The sequence below is a fragment of the Quercus suber genome, unplaced genomic scaffold (genome assembly GCF_002906115.3).
Source record: "Quercus suber isolate HL8 unplaced genomic scaffold, Cork oak 2.0 scaffold_828, whole genome shotgun sequence".
Taxonomy (NCBI): Eukaryota; Viridiplantae; Streptophyta; class Magnoliopsida; order Fagales; family Fagaceae; genus Quercus; species Quercus suber.
The window spans coordinates 245,716-271,330 of NW_027070258.1; the positions used below are offsets into that span (position 1 = coordinate 245,716).

The following is a 25,615-nucleotide window of genomic DNA, read 5'->3' on the forward strand; positions in this document are numbered from 1 at the left end:
GATTCCTCATCAAACACTGTGACGCTTTCTTGCCCATAACCACTGATTGCATACGTAAAATAAATAATAAAAATCCCCCCCTTCCTCAACCACAAGTCGGAACAACTTAGATTCAATAGAAGAAAAAAAAAATACAAGTTCCATCCATAATGTACTCTCTAAAAATACAGGAAAGAAAAAATAAAAAATTTCTGGCTAATTCAAGGTAGCCTGCCTCAGAGAGAGAGAGAGAGTGAAGGGACCAACCAGATTACTTTAGCGGACACAGTTCTTCCAGGCAGGGGTTGTGTATCCGGGATTTACTCAACAGGGTGCGTACATGAAGTGGCCTTATTTTGAAACTTGTCATAAAAAAATTAAATAAATAAATAAATAAAAATTTAAAAAAAAAAAAAATTGTCTACAGATTATACCCCAACCTATGATGGATGAATTTTCTAGAAGATACTACCACCTCTAGCGTAAGTCATCAAGTCCGTAAGGAACATGCTAAAGTAGCAAACCGCTAAATCAACAACTTTTGACAATCAAGAAGCAACTAGGTTTTATTAACAATCCGCCACAAGATTCTGCCATTGAGGCAAGAATCTAACTAAGATGCAATTTCATCCCAATAACAAAACCTAAGAAATAAATTGAAAAAGAAAAATTGATTAACTTTAAACTCCTGTAGTAGTAGTCAAACAATAAAAGGGTCACCACAACCCATGTTCTTGTACAGAATTGCTGCGACCTGCAATAGCTGTTTATGCAGGAATTGAGCCATATTATGCCCACATTGCTGTATATTTAAGACCAAATTACCCTTGGTCATGGACTCGGGCTTCTAACATGTGACAGTCCCAAATGTTACAACATTAATAACAAAATAGAATCAAAAATTACAAAAATCCCCATATAATTAAATAATAACTGTACCAATCATCTGTCAACCACTGGTTGGGGCAGGAACAAGGCTTTCCACCATCAAGTCCACAATGTTGTCCCCATCGTTCCTGTTCAGTTAGCGGTAACTTGTATTCTTGTTTAAAGGGATGTGTTTTTTTCTTGTTCAACCAGTGGTGCCCGTTTTCTGTTCAACTGGCAGGGTCTTATGTTCCTGTTCAACTGGCTGTGCCGGCTGCACAGGTTCAACTGGTATGCATGGTCTCCAAATAGTTTCCTTGCCCACATCCATGAGTGCAATGCCCTTCAAAGTTAAAGCAGCCCTGATCTGATCACTCTTTAAGAAATCCTTATTTTCCCTTGCTAGTTTTCTTTCTTCAATCTGATTCAACACATAACTTTCCTCCAACCCTGCTCTTTTCAAAGCCTTGTCTTTTAATTGCAGCAAAACCTGCCCAATGGAAAGTAACTTCTTAATGATACATTCCATACAACAGAATATTCATCATTAAATTATTTTAACATAGGCTAGAAACCAAATCACCTCCAAGTAAGTGGAAGAGGAAAGCAATCCCAGAATATTTAGAACTGCTTTAACTTCTTTCTCTAATTCAATAAGAGACTGAACCACGGATAATTGTTGTTTCTGTTGTTTCTTCTAAAAAATATCAAAAAGATAACCAGTCATTTCACACAGACGCACAATATACACAGAAGGAGACAGCAGAGGGAGAGAGCACATCATAATAGACCTCTTGGAATGGGTTCCAAATATGTACCTTGAGTATGTTCAAAGAACTGTTTATGAACTTCAAGGCTTCTTGAAAAGCACAAGTCAATATCTGTGCAGTGTTCAAGTCATCTGACATTTTACTCTGGAACTCACTACGTAGCTTACTTATGCACTCTTGGGCAGCAGGAGTAACCCGAGCTGTTTTGCTTTTCCGTTCTGGCCCTTCCTTGAGACTTTCTTGTTGAAATGGGGATAAAGCATCTTCACAGTCTTGCAATGTCTAACAATCACAAGATAGTTGGTCATGATTTTTCTGAAGATTAAAACACAAACCCATTCATGTGTGCGTACATGCCTGTGTGCATCTTACTGTGTAGTCATGTATTAAAGCAGATTAGATATTCTTGCAGAATATCAACTTCGAAAAACATGGCATCAGGCTTAAGTTAACATAAATTGCCACAAAATTCTAACCAATACAAAACATTCCAAACAGATTAGTATTCAGTTCTATTCTTGTCATTAACCAGAAACTATTAATTCTATGTTCGTTTCTTTTTCTTGTAAGTAGTCCTACACTCTTTTTGTTAGTCTTTTAAATGGTAATCTTATAATTTTCACTCAATGAACCAAACTATATTGGCAAAAAATCCATATTTAACAGCTTAAGTCATCATTTCCTGTGAAATAGTACCAAACAAAAGTTTTCCACAGAGAGAGAGAGAGAAGAAAACAAAAGGACAAAATTACTAATTAAACCATCTGGCCAGAATGGTTGTAGCAGTTCATCAAGCAGTTGGAAAAACTATTACTGATCTATCAATGGTACAAGGGAGAATCTATTGGCTCAAATCCACTCCAGTTAACAGTCCAAGCTAGAGAAACACGTGCGCATTCACATGTATGCACACATGAACAACCCTAAATGGATAAAGAAATTAATAGAAAACAATCCAATGCTGGTAGGTGCATGAGGACAATGGTGGCAGACTTCCCAATGAAATTAATTGGAATTTAAAATAGCATTAAACCTGATATATGTAATAAACAGCATCTGATGCACTTTCCAGCTGCAATACTGTGTAATTGAGAGGAGATCGATAGTGTGCACTTAACAAGAAAAGTCTCAAAGCCAGTGGATGGTACCGTTCAGTAATCTACAAGAATATAATAAGAGTATTTTAAACACAAATACTAACAAGACTGAAAACATCAAAAGGTCGTTAGAAGAATTAACCAAATGTTAAGCCTTGCTTTACCTGACGAATTGTAAAAAAATTACCCAAGGACTTGGACATTTTCTCATTGTTATTAGTGACATGCCCATTATGCATCCAGTAACTAACACGGCTCTGTTGGCAAGCAGCACAGCTCTGGGCAATCTCATTTTCATGATGTGGAAAGATCAAATCAATTCCACCACCATGAATATCAAAACTGTAGGATAGGTAATGAGCACTCATTGCACTGCACTCTATGTGCCACCCTGGTCTTCCAGGACCCCATGGGCTGTCCCAACTTGGCTCATCAGGCTTTGCAGCCTGTAATTATTAGAAAATGTCAGATATCAAATAATATAGAAAAAGACTATAAGGTCACTTGCAAGGGATTTCACACCTTCCACAATGCAAAGTCAGCAGGATTACGCTTTCTTGTGTCAACAGCAACTCGTTCACCAGCCCTGTTGTTTTCCAGTTTTTGCCCTGATAACTGGCCATAATTTGGGGATTTATCAACAGAAAAGTACACATCCCCATCAACGGCGTATGCAGAGTCATTGTTGATGATCTACATAATATGAAAGCAATTGGTTAACAAAAAATAGAACTAAAAAAATTCCTCATTTTGCAGGAGCAAAAGGGAATTTCCATTTTCTATCATGGTCATGCTTGTTTCTTTCCATAATATTCCAACAAAAATAAATTAATTCAATTACAGGAAGGCATAACTCTGTGAAAAAGCCAGATGCAACTAGATATCTGGGTCAGGACCAGATAGTTGGGACCAGGAGGGGAAGGGGGAAAGAATGCATCAGAAATAAACTAAAATGAATATTTCACAGCTCATACAGACAAAATTTCAATGTCTCATATTTAGTCCTTAGAAAAATATTTTGACAACTTTTTATGCAAGCCAAGTACAACCATTTTTCACTATCTCAACACCTCTCAACAAAATAATTCCAGCTCAATATCACCTGAAAATATCACAAAATTTTAAATTGTTTTTCTGTTTCTTTGTTGTTTTTATTTGAAAAAGATATGAAATTGTAATGTTGATATTCAGTAAGGGCTATAGGTGAAACACTGCACCAGGTCCTCACCTCAATTTACGTACCACCTATCCAATGTAGTTAAACATAAATGACCTCATTAATCCAGAAAAAAGGGGAAGAGTGTAGCCAGTTTTATTGGAATAATGAAGGAGAATAAGTGGCAAAATTTTATTTTGAAATCAATGTAAGGCATTTAATATCAAAGTACATCTGAACTGATGGGTTTAGATGTGAGAGAGGAGTTGCTGGGGCTTTCGGATGAGGATCAACTCTGTCGTATTCAACTTAAAGGTGATATAGAACAGTTGGCTTCCCTTGAGGAAATTTCCTGGAGACAAAATCTCGGGCTTTGTATGTGAAGGAGGGAGATAAGAATACTCGTTTCTTTCATAGATTAGCAAACTCTCATAGAAATGCTAATCAAATTAAGAGTATCAAGGTGGATGGTGTTCTTTTTGAGGATGAGATGGAGGTGCGCTCTCAGTTAGTTCTCTTCTATCAGGGGTTGTATAAGGAAATTGAATTGGAGCGCCGTACTATGGATGGATTAGATTTTGCTTGTATTATGGAGGAGGAGAGGTTGTCCTTAGAGGAGGAGTTCACGAAGGAGGAAGTTTTCCAGGTCTTAAGGGAGATGGAGGGTGATAAAGCCCCTGGTCTTGATGGTTTCACCATGGTTTTCTTTCATAATTGTTGGAGTGTTGTGGAAAAGGATGTCATGGATTTTTTTTGTTTATTTTCATCAGCATTCTGTGTTTGAACGGTCCTTGAATGCTTCGTTTCTCACTTTAATCCCTAAGAAGTGTAATGTTGTTAACATTAAGGACTTCCGCCCTATCAATTTGGTGGGCAATGTGTACAAGTTGTTGTCCAAGGTGTTGGCAAACAGGTTGAGGGCAGTTTTGGATAATCTCATCTCTGAGACTCAGAATTCTTTTGTTGGTGGAGGCAGATTCTGGATTCAGTGCTCACTACAAACGAGTGCCTTGATAGTAGGCTGAAGAGCCGGTTACTGAGGGTGGTTTGCAAGCTTGATATTGAAAAAGCTTATGACCATGTTAACTGGGAGGCCTTGTTTTATCTGTTGGACCGGATGGATTTTGGGTTGAAATGGAGGGGGTGGATTAAGGCTTGTGTTACTTCTGTCCATTTTTCAGTCCTGGTAAATGGCTCCTCTGAAGGTTTCTTTGGAAGTTCTTGTGGGTTGAGACAAGGAGACCCTCTATCCCCTCTTTTGTTTCTCTTGATAGTGGAGGTTTTAAGCAGAATTTTGAAGAAGACAGAGGAGAATAACCTTATTCGGGGTTTTCATGTGGGAGCAATGAATTCTATTGGTGTGCGGATTTTTCATTTTTTGTTTGCGGACGACACTATCTTATTTTGTGATGCATCTAGGGATCAACTGCTGTCCATAAGGCTGGCGATGTCTTGTTTTGAGCCGTTTACGGGTTTGAAGGCTAATGTTGGGAAAAGTGAGATTGTCCCTGTTGGAGAGGTGAATAATCTAGTTGAATTGACTAGTATTCTACAATGTAGAGCGGGGAGTTTGCCTATGAAATATTTGGGAATGCCATTGGGAACTTCTTTTAAGACAGCTTCGATTTGGAATCCTATTTTGGAGAAGATGGAAAAGAAACTTTTAGGGTGGAAGCGTCTCCAGTGTTGTTAAAAGCGTGCTTAAGCACAAAGCTCAAAGCCCCAAGGCTCTAGCGCTTTTTGCCTCAAAAGCTAAGCTCATTCAAAGAAGCATGCTTTAAGCGCACTTTTTTGTGCTTTTTGGAACTTTTTATACTTTTCAAAAAAAGAAAAACCAAAACTGAATTAAAGATATAGGATCTTGACATTATTGATATAAACCATTGATTTTGTATATTTTTAGTGTAAATTACTTATCAAAAAAATATATATATTTTGAGTATAACCCACCTATCTCCTTGGTACCAATTACCATGTTGCAATGTCCTCATATTCTTAGCTCATTCATGAAAAAAAAAAAAAGTATGATATAATGTATGTGGTAATTGTTTAGTTACTTTAGTGGTTGATTTTGAACATAGCAAACTAATTCTTCTAGAGTTATAGTCATTAAGTGATTAAATTATTAACTAATATTACTAATGAGTCATAGGGCATTACAAATATAGGAGATTTAAGAAAGGATATTACATGGAAGTACTGATATCTAGCTTATCCAAAAAAATAAAATGACTTGACTTGCAATTTTACACAAAAATTGCAAAAGTAGGGCATATCTAAATGTTATATGAATTATATAAAAAGTTTTATTTCAATTTATATGATAATTTGATCATTTGATTGTTGCATTTTTCATTAATAATAATTTTTAAATTATTTTTTTTAAAATGTGCACTTCACTTCAATCAGGCGCGTACTTGCGCTTGCGCTTTGCGCTTTGCGCCTAGGCTCCAAGACGCCTTTGCGCTTAAGTGCACCCCTCGCTTTTACCAACACTGAGCGTCTCTATTTATCTAAGGGTGGCAGGCTCACATTACTAAGGAGTACTCTTTTAAGTCTTCCAACGTACTTTCTATCTCTCTTCACTATTCCTAAAGCTATGGCTGCAAGAATGGAACGTATTCAGAGGAATTTCCTTTGGGGGTCTTTTGTGGGGAGTTTCAAACACCCTTTGGTGGCTTGGGAAAAGGTGTGTTTACCTATTAAATTGGGTGGTTTGGGGTTAGAAGTGTGGCGTAGTTTAATCAAGTCTTATTAGGGAAATGGTTGTGGCGTTTTGGGCATGAAGTTACACATCTTTGGCGGAGGGTTATCTACACAAAATACGGTGAGGGTCAAGGGGGGTGGTGTATGAAAGTGTGCAAGAGGACTCATGGATGTGGTCTTTGGAGTGGCATTCATGAAGGGTGGGAGAGTTTTTCTAAGCATTTGTCCCTTGTAGTGGGTGAATGCACCCATATCCACTTCTGGCATGATAGGTGGATTGGGGATAATACCCTTAAAGATCTCTATCCTGAGATCTATGTGTGTTCAACTGCTAAGGATGCTTGCATCTCTGAGGTTTTGTGAACTCCAGAAGGAAGTACTTTTAGAGTGTGGAACTTAAGGTTTTATAGAGCTTTTGAAGATTGGGAGCTAGCTGCATCTTTCTCTCTTCTTCAGCTTATCCACCCTCATATTCCTCGGGGGGTGAGGAGGGATACTCTTTGTTGGCATCTCAAAGGGGATGGTAAGTTTGATACCCGTTCATTTTACCAAGCAATTCAGGGTACTCTGGATTTTTTGTTTCCTTAGAAGGGTGTGTGGAAACCAAAGATTCCTAAGCAAGTGGCCTTCTTCTTGTGGTCAACTACTCACAATCGGATTCTCACTCTGGATAATCTCATGCTTAGGGGTCGCCCTTTGGTAAATTGGTGTTGTATGTGTTGTGGTAATGGAGAGTCGGTTGACCATCTTCTAATTCATTGTCCTATTACATATACCTTATGGTCCATCATGCTTCAGGCTTTTGGTATTCATTGGGTTATGCCAAGATCGGTGGTGGGATTGTTATCTTGCTGGCATCAGTGGCTTGGGAAGCATAACTCGAATATTTGGAATGTGATTCCGGGGTGCTTAATGTGGATTGTTTGGTTGGAAAGAAATCGTCGCTCCTTCGAGAACATGGAGAAGACGTTGGATGAGTTAAAGGTTTTATGGCAGCACAATTTTTTTGAGTGGGCTCGTTCTTGGGGCTTTACTAATTCTTCATCTCTTTCAGAGTTTATGTTTTCCCTTAGTTTATCTTTCTGATATTCTTTCTTTTGTTTTGCTGTTTGTTTCTTCTGTTTCTTGTTGTTCATCATCATGAACAACTTGTACTCTTCATTTTTTTCTCATTAATAATAGTTTCTCTGATTACCTATCAATAAATAAATAAACTTATTTTACTTATCACAAGTACATCTGAATAAGGCATGTCCCTGGTATTATCATATAGATATACAGCACCACACCTAACCATGGGCATAGAATTCAAAGTTTGACAAACATTGGGTGCGTTGTGTGCCCAAAATGAATAATAATAAAAATAAAAATAAAAAAAAAAGGGCAAACCATTAAGAAGGAATCCCTATTGTATTATGCTCCCCTAAGAAGCCAATATCCAATATATTTTCAAAATAACCGCTAAAATTTCCAGAAATGTCCAAATCTGTGTATGTGTGTGTGTGTGTCTGTGAGAGAGAGAGAGAGAGAGAGAGAGAGAGATCAGAATTTCCCAACATTTTTCAGATAATATGAGAACCATAGCAAGTAATGAACCTGAGTTATCATATCCTTTATCTGCTCCATATGCTCAGAAACACGCGGCTGATGGGTAGGAGTGAGGCACTGAAGATCAGCCATGTCTACAAGATATTCTTGGCAAAAATGGTTACTTAAATTTAATGGTTCCTCCCCAAGCTCATTTGCCCTGCGAATTATCTGCAAAAATCCAGATATTAGTCGTATCTAACCAAGCATTAAGCAACCCAAGAATAAACAAGTAAACAAGGTATCATCAATATTTGTTTTAACAACAGGTTGAAAGGAATTATAGAAAATGGGGAAACTCCTTTATAGATGCTCAGTATAAAATTTTTCGTGTCCAAGTACTCCCAACTATTAGTGAAAATATTTTTGGTAAAATTTCAATAAGTCGCAATGAAGATAAATTGATTAGATCACAAGTTTCATTCCAACATAAGTCTCCAACAGCAAGTTTTTAACCAATTTGAAGCAAAGAATCAATAGAAGGCCTCAATATTATGCCAATAACTTTACTCAATGAGGGTTCAGTTGAATTTTGCACTTACCATGTCAGTAGCTTAACCAAAATTTTCAATGTAGAAGAATCATTAAAGTGAGGAGTAGGCTTCTTATAGAACCCATGATCTCACCATCCACCTTGCTCTTACAATGCAAGGTGCCATTTGAGCTATAGCTCATTAGCATTTCTTCCCCCTCATTTTGCAGGAAGTTTCAATTACTAAATTTATTACAAGTGCTTTCAGTTTTTCTTAAATGTAGTTTATTTTTTCAAATAAAAAGAAAATAGCTTTTTTACTGGAAAGTTACACACACCCAGAGAGTCTAAAACCCACGACCTCACACTTGATCCATTACTATTTGCAGAGGAAGTACCAATTGAGCTATAGCTCATTGGAAAATTAAAAATAAATGAATAAATAAAATAAAATTCTTTTATCCTGTGTTTACTTTTGATGCTTTTTAAGGTTTCATGAATTCATTTGGTTTTCAGTACAAAAAATGAATCCTTTAAAACAAAAGATTTAGATGTGCTATAAAACAGCTAAATATTCTGCTCAACCAGCCATCTTTTATAAGAATAATACTTTCACAAGGATCGCTCAAAGAAGGAAGTAGTCTCCAATTCTAGGAATTCAACTAGGAAAGCAAGAGATTTGACTGTCCTCTATAAATTTTAACTCTTCTTCTTAATGATTGTTTTTGACCATATATTGGCTTAGACAGTTTCTTTAAACTGGTCCTGCCATGGCCCCTAGATCCTACAGATGCAAGGAATAAAATATCATGTCCTTTGTTATATTTCTCTTAAATAAAAGTATTTAAAGGTTTTTGAACTAGATCTCTAGAAATCACAGGAAGGAAGCAGAATAAATGAATGCATCCCAGTTAAGTTCCCACATGTTATCGAGTAAAAGTGGCTGTTCTTTACAAAATTGAATTTCCATTATAATTGATGGATTGGAGTCAAAAAAAAAAAAAAATCAGCTTTACATCTTCTATTGCTTCAAACACCTTAATACAACAATCTAAATAAAAGAAATTCCACAAATCTATAACAAAAGCTATATACTATGAGGAAAAGAGACACAAGCACAAACACATGTATGAATGCTAATGTAAAAGAATGCATTCATGGTAGTACTCCACTACAATAAGATATCACAGATAAAGTGGTAAATCCGGAGATCCCAATACTTATGATTCTCACCTTGTCATCAACATCAGTGAAATTCCGCACATAAGTAACTTCATATCCCAAGTGTTGTAGGTATCTGTAGAGTTCAGATTCATATTAATCCTCAAGCCTATATGCCTAATTCCAGTAGAGAAAACACAGAACATTGTCAACACACTAGCTTCTTTACATATCTAATTAACTGAACTTTCTAAATGATAATTGTATCAGTATACAGAAAAGGCAAGAGCTAAAAAAGGGGGACAAGCAGTACAACATGAAAGCATTAAGGTTAACCTCAGTTTCAGCTTGAAATGAGCTGACTGTGGTCAGATCATTCATCCTAAATCAATGATGATTTTAAGTTCCACTAGTCCCACCCCACCCACAAATTGGGTTTACCAAGTACGATAAAGGTTAATAAAAATAAAGAATCATGTCAACATGTGCCCTTAGGAAATCGTTAATAAACCATTTAAAAAATATTTTGACACCACTTTTATGGGAAATAAAAAAAAGTCATCAAAAAAATTAATTGTTTTTTTCTTTTCCCATAAAAAATTTCAAAAAATATTTCATAAGCTAATGTCTTATGGCATCCATTAGCTTTTCCCATAAATAAGTAACCAAAAAAAAAAATGGTCAAAAAGTGTTGTATATACAGAAACCCCGTAGTTAAGGGGTAAAAAAGCCCCAGGTCAAGGGTTCAAGCAAGAAGAAGAAGAAGAAGATCTTTTAGGCCAAAGAATTCATGTTTTAAAGCCTTCCAGCTAAAACCAAACACACAAAACTTTGCCAGATTGTAAAGCAGCAACTAGCAAGCAATTCTTCTAAGGAAAATGTTAACAGGGCATTGGTTTAAAAAAAAAATTTAAAAATTTTTTACATGAAAAGAAAAAAAGTAACTAATTTTTTTTATAGCTTTTTTATATTTCCTATATAAGTTGTATCAAAACATTTCTAAAAATGGTCCATTAACAAATGCCCTAAACGCACCACTTAACCGGAACCTTCATCCAATACCGTAAAACTCACTTCTCAATTTCCCTTCAAGCCAAACCAAGCCAAATTTGAGTCTTTACCATATTCACAATCTTCCATGCAATATCTAATCCCAAAAATTACAAATGTTCACAAACAAAATAAGCTCCATACACAATGTGCTTCAAAAATTGTCGCCGTTACACACTAAAATAGCAAAATTTTGTTGGATCGGTAACTAATATTATCAACGAAACTTATATCTGTAGGCAATTAACTTATAATCCTTATCCTAATTAGCAAATTGTACAGAAATAATATTAGATGAAATCAAAAGTGAGAGAAATAAAACCTGTAGAGGACGTCGAAATTGACGGCGGCGCGTGCGTGGCCAATGTGGCTGAGATCGTAGGCAGTGACGCCGCACACGTACATGCCCACGCGCCCCGGCACGAGCGTATTGAAGATCTCCTTCTGCTGTTTCATCGAGTTGTAAACCCTAAATCCCTCTTTCTCCGCCATAGCTCTATCTCTCTCTCTCTCTCTTTGTCTCTCTGTGTGTGTGTCTGCAGCGTAATTCAATCAAACCCTAACCCTAATATACAATTGGAGAAGATTCTTCATTCTTCAGCTTCAATGTATCGTAACCAGAGTGGGGATAGATTGCGTGCTTCGCACATTGAATTGTATCTAAATCAGCGGCTGAGGTGGCAACAGCGCTTGAATTGAATGCCTTCGTAACAATTTTCTCCTTTTTCTCGTGGTTATGAAAATTTTCTTTTATAAATATCACTTTTGCAAACTCTTTACAACAAAACTTAGATGAATTAGTTAAAACTAGCCTCTGAGCACGCACGTGAGGCTTTTTTATTTTTTGAGTAAGAGCTAATTTAAAGCATTTGTTATAATTTGGGATTACTACATTCTCTAATAAAAAAAAATAAAAAAAAAACTAAGAATGTGATGAGTATTATGTGTGGTGAAATAATTTTTTATCATACCCCTATGTTTTTTTTTTTTTTTTTGTAATTAGAGAATGTACTAATCTCAAATTATAATAAATGTTCTAAATTAACTCTTATTCAAAAATAGAAAAGCCTCTGAACACGTGCGTGAGCGCGTGCTCAGAAGCTAGTATTCCATAATTATTATTCTTTTTTGCCAATTTTGTTTATGTAGTAATCAACGTGTTATTAATTGGAAGATAATGCTATAATTTAGTATTAACCTATAGGGGGAGGAAAAAAAGATTCATTGAATAAATCTTATAAATAGTGCATATAATGAAAATGCATAATGGAATCATAACAATAAAACTATTTACAAAATATATGAGGTGGCCTTTACAAAAGCTATTATGAAAAGTTGATGGATCAATGTAGAAAAGTGAAATATTTACATTAGGTAAAACTATAAAATAATTCACTACATTTGAAACATGGAATATGTAAACTTATTAATATTATGCCGGCTACAGTGGAGAAGTTGGTGGAGCAATGTTATTTGTTCCACATTCTAATTGCTTTCCAGCAGCATTTTCCATGAGCCTATGATACAAAATGTGTGTCTATGTTATTAATAGAGACTTTAAAACGTACACAATAATGATAAGTACAATAAACATCAAGCATAAACTTTTGAAATGAAATATTTAAACTGACCTTGTGATGATATTGCATAGCTCCATGTATGTGAAATGATCTACTTCAACTTGGAACTTGAAGAACTATCATTTAATTCCCAAAATTTAAAAAAAAAAAATTATATCCAAACTATGTAATTAAGTTTTTTTTTTATTATTTAAAAAAGTAGATGTTGTAATGATTTGTACCTGCTTTATTATTGCATCGTCCTTCACTCTTATTTTCTGTTTGTTTTTTCTGTTTTGGATGTTGAAAATTGCATCGTCCTTAGTTTTTTTTGTTCGGTTCTTTTTTTTTTCTCATGGATGTTGGAAACCATATTATCCTTGATTTTAATTCTCCGTTTGTCTCTATTGGCGTGAGTGTTAGAGATCACTTCGTCCTTCATATTTCCTTTTTCTTTATTCTTATGAATGTTGGAAACCTTATTGCTCTTGACATTGATTTGTTGTTTGTCTTTGTTCTTGGAACTTCAAAATGAAGAAAAAAAAATTGTTCGTATATTAAGACTATCAATTAGTTATTTTCCTATTTTAAAAAATAGCATAACATACATTTCCAATTCTTGTGACTCTAAAACTCGTTTCACTTATTTCCAAAACTCTTTCTTGTTAGCTCGAATAGTGAATCCCCAATCAGGTGAATAAATTTCCAATTTTCGAACCTAACCCATACGCAGCATGACATTTTTTTAATATTAATTTTGATAAAATAATAGAAAGAGATGCTGATTAAATATATCATTAAAAAGAAATATACCTTATTATCAATGGCCTTCATCTTTAATATTGAATGGTCATCCTTCCAATTCTCCCAATGAGCTGTAGGAATAGCATGCACTCCATTATTTAGCCAAGTGGACTCGATCCTCACATTTGAGTTAGGCATCATTCCTGTTACCAATTAATTGTATACATAAAAAATATCAAGATTTAAAATATTAAAACGTAGACTACACAACCATTGAAATTTGTAAATTATTAAAATAAATCTATATGTAAGACAGTTCTTTTCAATTGTTAATTAATACCTATGATGAAGGGAACAAAACATCTTTATACAAAATATTTCTTGTGTGAACACCTTCCTCCTTAGGTATTCTTCCTTTTTGCACCAATAGTTTTATGGTGGATTGGGAGACTCTCCTTGACAATGTCACATATAATTGGTCATGACTAAAAACATAATCAGGAAGATAAATTCCAACAGTTGGAATTGTCTGACCTTGGGCTTTGTTTATTGTAAGTGCAAAGCTCAAACATACAGGAAATTGTCGTTTGATCATTACAAACGGTAGGTGTACATTTTCTATTGTCTTCAAAGGGATTCTTGGCAAAAAAACGCATGTACCCACATATTGCCCAGTCAAAATTTCAGCATCAATTACGTTGTTAAAACATTTACAGCATATCAATCTTGTACCATTACATAATCCGACTTTTGGATCTATATTGCGCAACAACATAATTGGAGCACCCTTTTTCAGCCTTAATATATGTGGTGGTAAAGCCCCTGGAGATATAGAATTTAGGAATTCTTGTTGATATAGATGTTGCGTATCTCCTTCAATCTCAACAAAAGAATGTAACGTAAACTCGTCTCCTGGAAACTGAGAAATTATAGGTGTTCAACATCATCATTTATAGGTGTTAGCAAAGCCCTATCAACCATATACCTTGTATCATTGGCATGTTCTTGCAAACTTGATCAATCAAGTTGTATATAGAATGCTAACCCTCCCATTGCATTGCCATTAAAGGGGGTAGTTTAATCAAATCATCCATTATAAATGGTTCATTCCTATCACCGATGTGTTGTATATACTTAGCAAACTCTTCATCATTGATAGATCTCATATTCTATTTCAAATGTAACACTTTGACGTCTTTCCATAATGGGGACTTGACTATGCATGCATCAATCATTTTTGCCTTTGTACCCTTTGGAACAACCGAAAGTACTTGACGAAAATTTCCCCCCAAAATTAGCACTTTCCCACCAAAAGGTAAATTTTCTTCCATAATATTTTTAAATGTTCTATCTAAAGATTCAAGTGCACATCGATTTACCATTGGGGCTTCATCCCAAATAATTATGGTGGCATGTCTAATAAGTTCAACTAAGTCTGATTGTTTACTTATTGAGCAAGTAGATAAAGCATTGGGAGCTAAAGGAATCTTAAACCTAGAATGCGTTGTTCTTCCACTAGGGAGTAATGTTGCTGCTATACCAGATGTAGTTGTGGCAATTGCAATGTGACCAGCTTTTCTCAAGGTTGCCAATATTGTGCGATACAAAAATGTTTTCCTAATTCCTCCTGGCCCATCAACAAAGAATATCATGCTTTCCTTACGATTAATAAATGCCATGGTTGTCTTATATGCAACTCTCTGGTCATTATTCAACTTTTCAATTAAAGTAAGTTCTTCATCTACATTAGGAACAGTTAGCTCATCTTGTATGAGTCTTGGTACAGTTGAATCATTATCACATTCTCTAGTTGAAATCGGCAAATCATACTCTGTGATGTACTTTCCATGTTGCAAGAGCAACGCCTCTAAATCATTGAGAAGTTTATTTGTACATTTTTTTTTTTTTTTTTTTAATTATTATTTTCTGATTTATAAGCATGTTAGAAGATGAATTCTTAAATTATTAAAGTATGTAGAATAGATCCAGCTTATGACCAGTTCGCAGGCACTGGAAACAACCAGATGTGGACACGTGTCTGTTGTGTCCACGTGTCCACATTTGGATGTGTCTGATTAGGACAGTAACTAGACACAAGCAGAACCCGACCTAGGATGGAACAAAATTTCTTTATTTCACTTGAAATGGAGATAGTTCAAAGTCCATTTCATGCCTAAGATTTTATTTTCTAAATCTAATCATGTAAAGAGTGCTACGATATTTAAATTTTTAAACGACATGGTACCGAATACATCTTTAGATATGTAATATTTAATTCAAACCATAAAATAGATCCGTTTCAAATTGATAGGAGACAAACCACTGATACAAATATAGGCAAGCTGTGAAGTCAGACAAGTCAATATAGTTACCGAATATAATTTTATTGAAGTTTCATGTTTACAGAAATGTTTTCTTAGTTATTTGCTTTTAACCTAAAAATTTAATAGCTTAGAGGAGAATTTGATTAGTATAAGGCTGCCAATTCAAAGCTCTCAAAGACCACTAGAGCATATTCATAGTATATGATTTGCAAAAACTTAAGCTGTTGTGATGAAATATAATGCTCAGAGGATCATCTCCATTTGCCATACAAATTGTCAAAGGGTCTTTCGAAATGAAAATTTAATTCCCATCAATCTAAAGATAGTATGAGTATGACAGAATGTATAAAAATTCCAACATATTATATTCATTTGTACAATAAATAGAAAGAATCCTTTAAGATGAGTCAGAAATCCAAAACGAATTTCATTTACCCACTCCTAATTTATTTGGAAATGCCAAATAGCAAATTTCATCCTTGAATTACTGTTTTATGTAAAGTTGTTGTACATTTCAAATCTTAGTAACTTTTGCAAAATATAGAAAGAAATCAACATGGATTTACATTGTTCAGTGTGTCTACATCCACAAGAGCAAGCAACAGGGAAAAAAAATCACCATAACAAAGTGAAGGATTTACATTAAATTGTGTTTCAAAAGAAACCCTAATCTGGAATATTGAAATTTCTTTATATACCCTAACCTTACCATGGTTCCACGCCACCCATGAGACCCCCAAACTAGAGTCTAATGTTACTTCTCATTAAAAAATTGAACCACTATCTCTAACAAAAGTTGTGCAAATAAATATAAATCACTATCAGTTTTTTAAGATCTTCTCCCTTCTCTCTGTGTGTATTAAAAATACTTAGTATTCTAAAAATAAAAAAATAAAAAAATTGTGCAAATAACAAATTTAATAAAAAAAATAAAAGACAAAACAAAATAAAAAGAAAAGAACATGCTCTTGCTTGTCACAATAATAAAATGCCAAACACTAGAGGTCAATTTCCCCGTAGCATATCTTCTACCTCCTGTATTTCTGGGTCTGAAGCCGGCCCAATGTGATTTGGTATTGACTCAATCAAGACCAAAATTTGTGTTTGAATTTTGAATTTTGAACTATTACTACGTACCCCTATCATAAGTCATAACCATGCAATTATTATATTCTTGGCAATTATATTATATTTGGTGTGGAATCCGTGGATGTTTCTGAAATTCTATCTCTTAATTTGCATCATCGGTCTCATGTTGCCGGCCCAACTAAATGCCAAGAGCAAAAGATATAAACGTTGTTGTTCCTATTCTTTTTGGTGAAATGAGTCATAACCAATAAGTTACAGGAAAGATCTGCCAAGTCCATAAAAAGCTGATTTTGCTTAGTTAAGGTTTCCTGAATTGGAGATTAATTTCTTTCACTAATGATCTGTCAAATCTAATTTCTTTCATCAACTTGGGAAAAGAAAACAGAATTAGTAGTGATACACTTAAGCATATCATTAGACAAATTCAAAACTGAGTCTTGCTAAGGACACAACAACAATTCACAACATTCTCAAATGAGTATTAAACAAAATTTTAAGTTTCACAATGTAGCGGCTCAGTGTGTGAGATGATAGGCTAATTTAGGAATGTTGTAAAATTATTATGAACTTTTGTTACGTTGATAACCCCGAATTCGCCAAAGCATCCTGCGCATTTCTTTGTTTCCATATAGCTATGTTCCACTCAACATTGAGGGAATGCTTAGATGAAATTCCTGCATTCAATAACAACATTTAATAAGAGCTTGTTCGGATGTTGTTAACTATTAAGAAGTATAACTAGTTCCTTGGCATCTATTTCAATGTGTAATCACTGGACTCCTAAATCTTTAGTGTTAGAGATATATATTAGTCATATTAGCCCAATGTAATAGACCCAAGCCCATTCCTGCTTGTACTAGTAGTCTAGGGTTTAGTCGTCTATATATATTCATGTTTTCATTGTAACATAGGTTATTGTACTACACTTCTATACTATAAAGATGTAGCCCTTAAGGGATTCCTCCGTGGATGTAGGCCGTCAAGGCTGAACCACGTAACCCTTATGTTCTTGATGTTCCTATTCTATGCTTCCTCTTCCGCATCCACTCTAGCATACACAACATGGTATAACACATTGCGTTTGATAATATTGTCCATTTAACATGGTATCAGAGCTAATATTCAACATGGTATCAGAGCCAGGTTTCGTTCTTGGCATCAAACAAACATCTCTAGCAAGCAAAGAAGATTCTCATGTGCACACCACCATCAAAAGTCACACATGCTTGTCTGCTGGATCTAGACTCCACGGCATCTTGCAGCCACCATGGCTCAGTGCTGTGTCCAAAATCCACAAACTCAAGCAAAGCCATGACTTAACTTTTCAGATCTGTGAAAATCCATGCCTCGCCTATTAAAACCAACACCACAGACGTGCTCCACAACCTCCGGCGACTAAAACCCAGAAACCCGGTCACCTGAAGCCTTGCCACGCGCCTCCACATGCCGCAGTTGTCTCCGGTAGACCTCCCACGAGCCGCCTCAAATTCCTATTTCCAGATCGTCTTTTTGGTACACACGCCGCCATACGGCCTCCTCGTCGACCGATCTACAGAACTTGAAATTTCTGCCGCCATCTGACCCTGCACGCACCCTCACGCGCCTCTAGGATTTCGGGCTTCTCCTCCACGTGCCGGTGAACATCGCACGCTCCTGCCACGCGCCGAAAAACTGCGGCTGATGTCATCTGACGTCACCGGATGACGTCATTACTCCACGTCAGCAGCCACGCAGCATGTCCACATTAGCCCTAGTCCATGTCAGCGACACGTCATAGGATGACGTCAGCGGCTCTACTATCTGATCCGTGACCCGACTCGAAAACTTGGAACTGACCCGGACCAATATCTGTTGACTTTGACCCTGGACCAGTTGACTTTGACTTTTTGCGTTGACCTTTGACCAAAAGTCAAAATTTCCGAAAGGGCCTATCTTGCTCAGTTTTTCGCGTAGATTCCAATTTTGGACTTTGTTTCTTCATTTGAAGCTCCGAAATTTGTCAATTGGCATATTCTTCATTGTGGTTTCTTCAAAGGCATTCTTCAAGACATCTCCAAGTGATCTTCTCGTGCTTATCCAACCTCAAGTCTTCATCAAGCTTCCACCTTGAGTTTGAGGGAGGGTGTTAGAGATATATATTAGTCATATTAGCCCAATGTAATAGGCCCAAGCCCATTCCTGCTTGTACTAGTAGTCTAGGGTTTAGTCGCCTATATATACTCATGTTAGGGTTCATTGTAACATAGGTTATTGTACTACACTTCTATACAATAAAGATGTAGCCCTTAAGGGATTCCTCCGTGGATGTAGGCCGTCAAGGCTGAACCACGTAACCCTTATGTTCTTGATGTTCCTATTCTATGCTTCCTCTTCCGCATCCACTCTAGCATACACAACATGGTATAACACATTACGTTTGATAATATTGTCCATTTAACATGGTATCAGAGCTAATATTCAACATTTAGCAAGCACCAAACTATCAAGTAAGGCCAAAATTCTACTATGAAACTAATTGCTGAACCTAAAGCTAGCTAAAAAGCTCTCACCCAAAGCCCTTGAACTATTGAAGTCCCTAATGAGGCCTCCTCTGTTAGCAAGACCTGGATTGCCCAATGAGGAGCTATCAATATTAAACTTAAACCAATCTGCATATCAAGCTTTTTCTAGCTATAAGTTGAAGACTTGGGTTCTGTCAGTTGCCTTCGAGTACTTTGTCAAAGGACGTCTTATCATGAATCTCGTGATCAACAACGACACCTACCCTTCAGATCACTTCAGCAAAGACCAAGCCGACGGCCAATTTGGCTATGCATGTGTGGGTTGGGCTTAGTACCCTACCAAACAAATGGGCACAAGTAAACATTTGTTTAGGTTATCTATATATATATATATATATATATATAAAGCCGAAACCTTTAAAACTCCCACAATTTTTCACGTTATCATTATTTTCTTTTTTTTTTTCTTTTTCTTTTAGATTCTTTTTATTCTAGGTTTTATATCTTCTTATATTTATTATTTATATTCAACGTGTAATTATTTTTTTAGTGTTACAATAGTTTAGTTTAAGTAAAACTCTATTAGATATATTTTGTTGGTCTCTTTAGAGCTTATCACATCATTATTATTATCTATATATAATATAAAATTGAAGATTAAAAATTAATTATAATTTTTTAAGATACCTCACGTTAGAATTAAAAAAAAAATGACTCACTTTAGGTTTCAAAAAAAAAAAATCACATAACACGTTAGAGTTTTTTTTTTTTTAAAAGGACTCACCAAAAAAAAAAAAACTTTAGGATTAAGAAAAAAAAAGAGAGACTCCTGGTAGGACTCTCTCTTCTCTCCTTAAAATCCTAGCAATTACTATCTCAAAACCCTAAACTTAATTTCACTTAAGATTAAAAAATAAGAAGAAGAGAGACTCACGTAAAATATTTGGGTTAATCTCTATATTTTGATAGTGTTTTTGTGGGTTTGGTTTTTGGGTTGAAATTTCTAATAATTATTTTATATTGTATATGGCAGATGAAGCATCTCTATTTTTTGGAGAAAAATCAAAGCTGCAACCCATGTCTTCCAACCCAAGGTGTGGTAAATTTTTATTTGGTATATTATATATGAATTTTTTGAATTTGAAGGGTTTTGTTTGGTTTTGAAGTAGAATTAGGGGATTCTATAAAATTTGTAAGCTTTAAGTTTTGGGGTTTTTGGTATTTGCGTCTTAGTAGATTGATCTTAATTCTTTACCTTATATGTTTTTGCTTTATTGAGAATTTTTATTTGGGTTCATGTGATTTTTTGTTTTCTTAATTAAAGTTTTGATTTTTGGTTGATTAATTATTTGTTTGGATTAATTTCAATGAATTATTTATTTGGATTCAACGTAAAAGATAATGGAATTAGGTGTTATAAATTTGATAATGTTCCATATTTTGAATTGTTTATATTGTTAAGACTCCTGGTAGAACTCTCTCTTCTCTCCTTAAAACCCTAGCAATTACTATCTCAAAATCTTAAACTTAACTTCACTTTAAAATTAAAAAAATAAGAAGGAGAGAGACTCACGTAAAAAAAAAAAAAACGTAAGTTTTGTCTTTTTTATTTGCTTTCATATGTGCCTAAAATTTTCATTCTATCTTATTGTTTTGTTATGTTTAGAATTTATTTTCTTCTAAGTATTTGGGTTAATCTCTATATTTTGATAGTGTTTTTGTGGGTTTGGTTTTTGGGTTGAAATTTCTAATAATTATTTTATATTGTATATGGCAGATGAAGCATCTCTATTTTTTGGAGAAAAATCAAAACTGCAACCCATGTCTTCCAACCCAAGGTGTGGTAAATTTTTATTTGGTATATTATATATGAATTTTTTGAATTTGAAGGGTTTTGTTTGGTTTTGAAGTAGAATTAGGGGATTCTATAAAATTTGTAAGCTTTAAGTTTTGGGGTTTTTGGTATTTGCGTCTTAGTAGATTGATCTTAATTCTTTATCTTATATGTTTTTGCTTTATTGAGAATTTTTATTTGGGTTCATGTGATTTTTTGTTTTCTTAATTAAAGCTTTGATTTTTGGTTGATTAATTATTTGTTTGGATTAATTTCAATTAATTATTTATTTGGATTCAACGTAAAAGATAATGGAATTATGTGTTATAAATTTGATAATGTTCCATGTTTTGAATTATTTATATTGTTATTACTACGACTAAATATGATTTGTTTTTATCTTTGTAGTTTATATCAGTTTTGAGTGTGTGTAGTTTATATCAGTTTTGCTTCATTAATTTAAGAATTGTATATTACTTTGTAGGTTTCAGTGCAGTGAGACATTGACAATATAAGCATATATATATGGTATTAACATTTTATAAAAATCTTTCTTACAACCCAATAACATTCTACGTTAGACAACACTTCTAAACTATAGAAAAGCATAGAAGTTAAATATTTATTTCCATTGTATTTTATTTAATTATGACAGATCTTTTTTTTTTTTTTAAAACGCTAACTAGCAAAATGTCTATAATATGCATATTATTAACCCAATTTTCTATTTCTAAATTTCTTAGATTTTATTATATCAATATTTTTTTCTTTTAAATTCTTGGTGGGTAAATCAGTCTCTCACTAATTCTTTTACCTTAACGTGATGTTGGTTAATTGTCCTTTTATTTAACTATCCCGTGCATCGCACGGGTTAGCGACTAGTATATATATTAATACCATCACATAAAAAATTTCCTAGGCTTTTCTCGTGGTCAACGTTTACGCCCCGTTAACAAGATTGTGCTGTCCCCTTTTTTTTTTTTTTGGGGATTGGAACCTCCTTTTCATCCCTTTTCTTAAGGATGGCTCTTTTCGAATTTAAAGGTGCACTCCCTTGCTAAGGGGCTTCCTTTTTGGATTCTCAATAGTATTCTCCCTTGCTAAGGAGCTATCAAATGTGCATTGTCCCCATTTTTGGGACCGTTCCTTGCTAAGGACTAGCTGCAATATGATCGTCCCTTGCTAAGGACTAAATACAATACTGAGTTTTTAATCACGACCTGCCATAGGTTTTCAAAACACATTTCAATATGCTCACAAAAATAATCCATTCATAATTCTTAAAAATATAATGATATATTCACACATACAAGTTTAAATAAATTCAGGTTGTCCCACAAGGTTTTCATAAAACGAATAGTTAATGTGTACATCAAACATTTATAAAATATCAATTCATATATAAAATAGCAACATGTTTCTTTGATATAAAATAGTTTAATAATCAACACTGTTTTGGGAAAACCCCCAAAATTAGTAAATACCACTTACCTCTTAATTGCAAAATAAAAGGAATCAATCACCCTTGAGTCATAATGAATCAGTAGAATTAGAGCCTAGCAACACCAAAAATAGGTCCATCAATACACGAATTTCCTACTAAAACCTGTTTTCATACTTAGATAATATAATCTTAGACAACACTGATATTTCCAAAATTTTACATTTATTTACGTAACTCTCCAGTTCACTTTCAGCTTTAATCTAATTGTTCTATTTCACGTATTTTTACTATCCATTAATAAGCATGATTGTACTGTAACTTTATAAAACTCTAGCAATTCACTATAGGTCTAACCATCATATATTCTACTATTCCTTAGAAGTCACATGATATATAAACCTATCTGAGTAACCTAATATTTATATCTATTAGTCAAAAGTAGAAGCCACATAATATAGTTCTGCCAAATCAATCTTAGAGCCAATGGAGGACCATATGGCTATACATACTATTCATACGTAATCAATTTCAAAGCCTAGACCATACGGCTATATATAAACAATCCTTATTATAATATTGTAATCATCAACCCAAAGACCCATAATCCTTTTGATGCCGTAAAGCATAAGGACACCACTGGACACTTAGTTGGACAATGACAATGGCGGTGAAAAGAGTGAGACTATAAGCAATTATATATAAACCACAAGCAACCTTCTTTTTTTTTTTTTTTCCTTTTCACATGGTAACTCAAAAAATTGAAAACCCACATAAACAAATCCAAAGAAAAAAAAAAATGATAAAAAGATATCATCAGGGCACAAAATGAGAAAATATATGGAATGGAAGAACTTCCTACGGCCACCCACCGTCACGGACACGCACACACAACTGGGTTTCAAATCCACTACGGTAAAAAAGATATCATCAATAAGTCTGGGTAAATTTTTATGGTAAAATATAAATCCATTATATTTAGGGTTTAGGGTAGGGTTTAGGGTAAAATGCCTATAAAAAAAAAAGAAAAAATTGTGGGAACAATTCATATACAGATTTAATATGGCACATATATGATTAATTAGTTGGATTAATTAAGAGGCATTTGAGAAAGTGATTAGGGTGTGAAAGGATATAGGAGGTAGTAGAATTCATTAATTCATAGTTTTTCATTGATTTCAAGACCAGTACTTTTCTGAGAATCTCTTTTTTGAGAATCTGAGATGCTCTTTCATGTTGAGTATAATCCAATTCTGAAGAAATGGAACTTCTGTTTATCATGTGCCAACATAGAATGTATCCTGTTTTTTAGCTCTTCGTTTGATAGAGAATTCAGGGAAGTATGCTTCAATCTTCTGAGAGCTTGTATAATTGTGTATTCAAACATAGGGAGTTTTCAATTCCATCAAAGACATGAAACTAATAAATATCTTGAAGCAAAGAAGGTGTAATTAAATCATTTTTATGTCAAATTTCCTAAAATACACTTATTTTAGGGTGTTCAAAATAGAGCTAATAATTTACAATAAGGAGAATTTATTTTCTTTCTTTTGAAGATGTGGCAATTAATGGATTTTTAGGAAATTTTTTTAAAAAGTTATTACATAAGGTGAAGGAATAGATATTCAGTAATTTTGATAAGGAATAGTTATTCCTCAATTTGAAGAATAGCTATTTATAAAGAATAACTATTCATCTATATATATATATATATATATAAAACCGAAGCTTTTGAAGCTCCCACAATTTTCTACATCAGCATTTAATTTTTTTTTTTTTTAAATATGATTTATAATTTTATATGTTTTGATTTTTTTTCTAACCCATTTACTCACGTTAGCATTATTAATTTAAAAATAAAAATAAAATCTCATTATTTCCCCCACCAAATACGCATTACAAAACCAGTTACTTCAAAACCTAAACCTAAAACCGATACTCTGCAAAATCTCTCTTCTCTTCTCACACCTTCCCCTAAACCTAAAACTCACCCTTTCCTTCCCCCAAAATCAAAACCCAAAACTCAGATTCTCCCACTGCTGCCGCCGCCACCATGGATTGCCGCCACCACGGATCGTCGCCACTGCATCTTTTGGTTTTCTTGTATTATGCAACTCAAACTCCATACCCAATGCCCAGGTACGCTTGCTTTCCTCTTTCTCTTTTCTCTGAATTTAAGTTTTTCAATTGAAACCAAACAGAGGAAAGGCAGCCTACTTAATGATGAAAACAGAGGAAATATTTCTCTCTATTTTTTTTTTTTTTTGGAAATATGATTTAGGTTTTGGTATTGTGGTCTGATTGGTTTTGATTTAGGTAGAACAGATGCTTGACATTGATTTGTAAAGCCTTTGCTTTTTTTAGTTAGGGTTATTTTTGCAGGGTACCGATGGTTGTTTTTCTTTGATTTTTTTAAATTCCTCCATTTAAATTATTTAACAAATTTACCATCTTTGGCTCATATATTTGTTTCACGTTGGCCCATAAAGTTTATTTTGATGTTGAGATTGGTGGAAAGCCCGCTGGTAATGCTCTATTCCATTACATTTCTTTTTTGTAAAAGAAAGAGACTTGCTTTGTTGGAAAAAAAAAGGGTATTTTACTTTGATATTGTAGAAGTATTTTGCCAATTCCATGTTGGAATTGGCTGTGAGTAATGGGTGTCAAAAGTTGTGAAATTTAAGGATATAGTGTTGTTAGAGGAACTGTGATCATGGTTAATATGATAATTATTGATTTTTTTTTTTGGGTGTTCTAAGGTACCCAAAACAATTCGATTAGACTATTATTGGGTTAGCCTCGAAATTAGACTCATAATTTGAGTTTTTCACAAAGATAGTGCTTAGTGATGGCAGTACACACTGAACTGAAACGTAACAAATTCGATTGTGCCTCTTATTGCAACTATAGTTGCCCCTGGTGAGTGAGAGTCTGAGTCTAAATTTCCAAATGTTTGATTTTTTTTTTTTTTTTTTTTCATGAAGTTATGATATTTTTCATCATTTTTTATTATGTCAATTATTTAATTTAAAAGAGATTGCATTAAACGACATCATTGGTTATTTATTTATTTATTTTAAAAGGTGTAGGAGTGGTGGAAACAGTAGGGGTAGAGGTGGAGATGAAGAGTATGAATATGAGCAATTAGCTAAAACCCTTGAAATGTTTGGAAACAACATAGCATTTGCCTACAAGCATTATATCTTTCTTTTCTTTTTGTTTTTTTGTTTGTTTTCTAATATTAACATAAATTTGTTGATGTTGGGACTAAAGGATAT

The 25,615-nt window shown here is 34.2% G+C and overlaps 1 protein-coding gene across 1 annotated transcript; it reads right to left on the bottom strand.

Moving 5' to 3' along the window:
• Positions 1-631: 631 nt before the first annotated feature.
• On the bottom strand, positions 632-11,575 carry LOC112035488 (cysteine--tRNA ligase 2, cytoplasmic). Its single transcript, XM_024068312.2, has 9 exons — positions 11,168-11,575; positions 9,868-9,931; positions 8,172-8,333; positions 3,236-3,406; positions 2,878-3,159; positions 2,650-2,775; positions 1,665-1,898; positions 1,430-1,543; positions 632-1,336 (listed from the first exon to the last, which is right to left on the bottom strand). The coding sequence occupies exons 1-9, from the start codon at positions 11,335-11,337 to the stop codon at positions 1,052-1,054; spliced, it is 1,608 nt and encodes a 535-aa protein (XP_023924080.1). The 5' UTR covers positions 11,338-11,575; the 3' UTR covers positions 632-1,051.
• Between the last annotated feature and the right edge of the window lie 14,040 nt (positions 11,576-25,615).